General features: G+C 35.2%; 1 protein-coding gene across 1 annotated transcript; it reads right to left on the bottom strand.

Annotated features, from left to right (window-relative positions):
• Positions 1–302: 302 nt before the first annotated feature.
• LOC21393200 (galactan beta-1,4-galactosyltransferase GALS3) lies at positions 303–3,838 on the bottom strand. Its single transcript, XM_010096338.2, has 2 exons — positions 2,247–3,838; positions 303–866 (listed from the first exon to the last, which is right to left on the bottom strand). The coding sequence occupies exons 1-2, from the start codon at positions 3,473–3,475 to the stop codon at positions 521–523; spliced, it is 1,575 nt and encodes a 524-aa protein (XP_010094640.1). The 5' UTR covers positions 3,476–3,838; the 3' UTR covers positions 303–520.
• Between the last annotated feature and the right edge of the window lie 2,162 nt (positions 3,839–6,000).

The following is a 6,000-nucleotide window of genomic DNA, read 5'->3' on the forward strand; positions in this document are numbered from 1 at the left end:
ATACCAGAAGTCCAGAACCAACATAATAGCTCATTATTATCAAACACAAAACAAAACTCCACCGATATCCTTTCTCATCAACAAAGCATAAATCATATAAATTTCATAACATAAAGTAAGAAAGCAGATCCGAGCAGCCAAGTGAGAGAGCACTTTCTTAATCAAAGTTCAAGCCACCTAGTAGGGTGGTGCAATGGGGTCCCTTTAGGCCAATCAATCTAATTTATGGATGGTCCCTTTTTATTATATTCTAAGAAATAAAGAATCAGAATACTAGGCCCCAACGTTGAAAACTAAACAAAAGAATGGAAAAGCTCTCGCGTGATATAATGTACCTACCACCTGTATCTATACTCAGCGGAAAAAAAGGAAAAAAAAGAAAAAGAAAAAAAAGGGCTATATTACAAGTAAGAACCTTCCCTATATCTCCCAACCCCAAAAGAATTATCTTCTACATGGCTTTAATCTAATCATAGAAAAAGAAAAAATAAATAAATAAAATAAAAGAACATGGGTATCATTATTGACGAGTCTTTTGTAATCTAGATCCAATCATTTTCAGCTCAAACTTCTTGACAAAGCCCGCAATGTTCCTCATGGTGGTGTCCAAGACATACGGGTTGTTTTCGAAGGTGGTTTCCGTCCAGTTGCCGAGGTTCCGGCAGGGCTCACGTCGTTGCGCGATGGTGCCATGGTAGTGGAAGTACATGATGCGGCCCTCCGTCTTGTGGGTGGTCTTGCCGGCCAGGTTCTGCGACATGTGAACGCCTGCCGCATACACGCTGCGCGGCTGCACCACATACTTGCGGTCCCTCCTTATACCTCTCTTTACGTCTCTATATACAAGCTTCTCAAACCCCCATTTCCTGCAATAGATTTTATTCACATCAGCCAATTAGTCAACGAAAACCCCACCATTCTGTTACTTTAATCTAAAACAAAGAATGTAGGTTCTCATCAATAGGCAAGAAAATTACTCTTAATTCACATTATAATCCATCATAATTCATTAACAGGCAATAAATTATAGCGCACGAAACCAAGTAGTGTATTTGGCTTCTTTTTTTGTTTGGTATAAAATGTGAGATTAGACTAAAAGCCAACATCACTATCAGTAAAATTTGGCAATTTTTCATGAGGGCAACATAAATAACAAAAATTTCATTTCACTTGTTGACAAAGAAAAATTCTTGCTAGCTACTAGTCATGTTTCCCATTGCTCTTCTTGGCAAAATTGGTCATCATCAACAAAACTTTCCAAATCATTCTCATTTGCAATCAAGTAATCACTAAGGTTAAAATGATATCAGCTTCAACTTGATGTCTAAACTAACATCATTTTTACCATGTGACCTTTCACGAATAGAAACACCAATCATTGAATATGGTTTTAATCTTTCAGTAATCTAAAGACACATTTCAAAAGAAAAGACATATTTCTTAGAAATATGCCATTAAGAAAGTATAACACTAGTCAAATTCTTTATCAATAATGCTCACCGTGCTACCATCACCAAAACATAACTTGACATAAATTTATATCATTCCAACACTTGAAGAAGATTATTGAAAAAGATTTAACGAGGTCATAATCATGAACAAGGGCCAAAAACCAAATCATTAGAGAAGAAAAAAGTTAAAACAAACCCCACTTCCACCTGTACCCCTTTGACAACGAAGGAAATAAACAATCTAAAGCCTAATGACGAGGCAGATGCATGTGCTAATAGCTCCAAACAAGTACTCACCACTTGATCTAAATATGTCTCCAACATCAATATTCAAATTACCAAAATGTTTCACATTTTAATCTTCCAACCACAGAATGAATAAGATTGCGACATATTAACATGACATGTGTTACATACCCAACTGGTTTAAAAGGATCCCAACATCCAGCAGCATACAACTGGCAGTAAAATTGTATCAAACCGAACAAAATTCTCACGCAATCTATACATGTATTGTTCATTTTAAGAATACAAATTTATGTAACAATTATAATATAAATTACCAAACATAAAACTTTAATAAATTCAACTATATATTCTCTTAAATCTCTTTCACACCAAGTTCTGTAAAAACTAAATTCTCCTTCCTAGGTCCTACCCAAGAAATATATTCAAATTTCAACCTAAAAACAAAAATTATCATACATAAATTTTGACTCTTGTCTTTACCGTGCCTTAACAATTAAATTAAAAATACAAATAATAATAATAATAATAATTAGGCTCTGAAAATACCTGTAAGTTTTTCCGGCATCGTCAGAAAGGCAGAGCTTACAGCTCATGGGCATTTGTTCAATGGTGAACTGAGAATACTCGGAGAGAGAATCAAGCACAGACTTAATGGTATTCTTTCGTGGCACATAAATAAACTCATCAACATCAAAGAAGAACATCCATTTTGCCATGAACTTGTACCTATGCAAGCAATCATTCACAACCATGAACTGATTATGGTAATACCCATCAAATCTCTCTTGTTCCCTTATATCCTGAAGCGTCACGTACCCCAACTCAATCCACGGCTTCAGCACCTCCATCACCTCCTCGTGGACCCCACCGGCGTCGTGGATGACGAAGTGGGATTCCGGCCCGAAAAGCCGGACATGGTAAGCGAACCACTCCCTCACTCTCTGCGGGCTTAAATTCCCGTACAGAGAAGATCCACAATACAGGTATTTGTACTTGGGCTTCGAGGTGAAGAGCGTGAAGTCCACGCTCCCCGGCTTCTCCACGAGCGCGTCGATGGTGTCGGTGACGTTGAGGTTGCGGTCCCCACCGCCGGAGGTGGAGGCGCGCAGGACAAGTTTTCCGCCGGAATTTTCGCCGTTGATTAGAGGATGGTCGGGGAATGTGCAGTTGACGACAACGACAGTATAGACCCGGCCGTAGCCCCAATCGGGGAGAATCTTGTATCCGTCGGCGGAGATTGGTTCCTGACTGTGGTTAGATGGGACCCACATGCATTCATATGTCGGCCTACCGTAAACATGGAGTGGCTTGGAAGCTAATCCCACAATGGCGAAGGTGTTGGGTCCGCCTCTGTAAGCTCCCATGATTATGAAGCTGTACGCTGCGGCGCCGTACGGGTTGAAGGCCCGCTTTACGACGCCGTTTGGGAGCACCGTTTCTTCTTGTAGTTCATTTTCAGGATCTTTCAAAACTGGTTGTGGTGAGGGAGTTGGTGATGAGGAAGAGGAGGAGGTGAAGATGGAGGAGTTGGAAACGACGTCGTTTTGCTGGACGACGTCGTTTTGCTGGGCGATGGCTTTGGAGATGCAGAAGCGGAGATCGGAGGTGGAAATGGCGAGGAAGCGAGAAGGGAGGAACTGAAGGAGAGTGGCTAAAGAGCAGAGGACGAGAAGTGCTGTTAGAAGAAGCTTAAGTTCTGCTGCGTAGCTTTTCCATACTACTTTCACTAACAGCTTATTCTCTCCTCCTCCTCCAGATCCTCTCTCCTTCGCCATTGTTTCTGTTTCTAGAGAGAGAAAGTTGCAGAAAAGGGGGGGGTGGTGGTATAGTATTGTCTAGAAAGAAAGAAGATCTCTCTCTCTCTCTCTCTCTCTCTCTCTCTCTCTCTCTCTCTCGCTCTCTCTCTCTGCTTCTTTTTATGTCGTTTTTACGGGGTCCTCCTCCTCTCTTCCCTGTCCTTCTGTTTTGTTTTGTTTTGGTTTTTTTTTTTTTTTTTTTTTAGTTGGCAAAAGTGTGGATTCGGTCCTCGGAATAGGAAATTGTATTTTGGTTGTCAATTAATCACATGTGGCTGTATTATTAGTGCTTGGTTTGGTACTAGAAAAATGAAAAAGGAAAAGAAGAAAAGAGGAAAGAGGAGGTGCTTTTTAAAACACTAAAATTAAGTACTACGCGTGAAAATAAAAAAAGAACACATAAATGTGGGTAAATAATTTAAAAAACTGATGTTCTAGAAAAATTATCACTGTTTTTAGAGTATTTTGTGTAAATTTCCCAAATTCAAAAGAGTTGAAGAAGTATAAATATAGGAAAAGTAAGTTGTTGGAAATGTTAGTTGCCGATTTTTCATATGTGAGCGTATGATTATTCTCTGTTTCGGTAGTAGAAGGAAGGTAGTGAATTTGGACTGCAATTGTGGTTTTAGGAAACTCTGGATGGTCAAAACCCAAGAAGGCCAAAGGGAATACGAAAAATGATTGCGACGTATGTTTCTGTTTTTCAGGAGGAGGACAAGAAGCATTACGAAATTATTATGGCAAGAGACAATAGAGCATAATTTCTCAGAAAATTGTATCTATTTAATGCATATGTTCTAAACAAAAATAAGCATAAAATATGCATGATAATAAATAACCGGTGGTCTCACACTAAAGAATGTCCAAACGCTCACTCGCACGTTCAAAAATTCTTTAAAATAGTATATTTTTGAAACTTAACATATTTATTGATGAAAAATTTATTTTCTGATAAACACTTGGCCTAAATAATTTATTTAATTATTTATCACTAAACATGCTATTTACTTTAATCATTTTAAAATGAAGTATTTACTTCAAAAATGTAGTTGCTTTTTTCCCCTTTTAGAGTTAATTTGTATAGTATTAATAAGAAAAGAACTCGTGAAAGACATTAGTTTTTTAAAGTAGTTTTGATATTGTAAATTCCTTTTTGTTTAAAAGTATAACAAAAATAATCAAAGAAAAAAATAAAGAGATAATTTCATAAATAGTCTTTGAGATTTACACACAATTTAATTTTGATCTTTAATTTTTAAACATGCCACAGATGGTTTTATAAATGTGAAATAAAATAAAAGTTTAGGGATTAATTATGGAGTATTTATAAAGTCAAGAGACCAAAATAGATTGAAAATAAACTTTAGAAATGAACCCAAATTGTAATGATTTTGTGACGATGCTAGTCTACTTTTTAAATCTGATGATGGCTTTCTCTTTTCTTCCTTTTTTTTTTACCATTAATTTATTGATTGTCTCTTCGCCAAGAAAAGAAGTCCTTTCACAATTCTCAAAGAAAACAATTTGATGAAACTCAAAGAAAAGGATTTGGAGAGAGTCCATTGGTTTCTTTTTTTTTTTTTTTTTTTTTTTTTTGGGAAAAAACATTGGGTTTCTGACCGTCTAACGAACGTTACCTGAAGACTCAAGTAGGTGTCTTATCTTATATTGTACGTGTAATATCATTGCACTTATAATTTATCACTATTATTTTCACTTCCTCTTTTCTTTTCTTTTTGTTTTTTCTTTGCCTTTCCCCAAATTTTTGTTTTTTTAATGAATCATTCTACTTTCTTAATCCTTGGGACCCTACTAAATTGTACACATTTCATATAATATGATGTGAAAGAACATATGTTATATTATATGTTATTTAAAATTTATTTTAAACTTAAAAGTTTATCTTTATAAGTTTTAAAACTTACTAATTATGACAAAAAAATAAATAAATATGACATTTGGATAGTACTATATATTGAAATCTAAAATAAAACAACACACTAAACAAGTTTTGTTCACATTTTTTAACATCAAATATAACGTTAACATTGTCATTTGCATTGTAGGTGATGTTGATTAAGTTTCATAAACCAAACATAGAACAAAACTTATAGTATAATTATTTAAACTAAATGTTAGTCCTAATGAATATGACATATCAAATAACTAGCAAACCCAAGTTCAAACATAGAAAAAAGGAAATAAATAGCAAGGATATACAATGTCAGTTTTATCTAAGCATAATTTGTAGTTTATTAGGTAAGAAAACGTTTTCTAATATTTACCAAAAGAAAACTTTGTTAGCAAAACAAGATAATGAAATGTCCAGAAAAAAATAAAATCTAAAAAGAGTCTTTTTTTTAAATCAACTAAAAAAAGTGTTACAGTGTTTTCTCTCACAAAAAATACACGTAAATCAAAAATCATTTAATTTTATGATTTTAATTCATGAACTAAACGTCTCTATCACACGTATAAATATTGAGATACACATGGGGAAACTG

This window comes from Morus notabilis, unplaced genomic scaffold, assembly GCF_000414095.1.
Source record: "Morus notabilis unplaced genomic scaffold, ASM41409v2 Scaffold539, whole genome shotgun sequence".
NCBI classification, from domain to species: Eukaryota; Viridiplantae; Streptophyta; class Magnoliopsida; order Rosales; family Moraceae; genus Morus; species Morus notabilis.

Bases quoted from the DNA above. Each gene is read 5' to 3' on its own strand.
- LOC21393200 (XM_010096338.2), bottom strand. From the start codon at position 3,475: ATGGCGAAGGAGAGAGGATCTGGAGGAGGAGGAGAGAATAAGCTGTTA. The intron at 867-2,246 runs GTATTTTCAGAG...AATCTATTGCAG, and splicing joins GATGCCGGAAAAACTTACAG to GAAATGGGGGTTTGAGAAGC.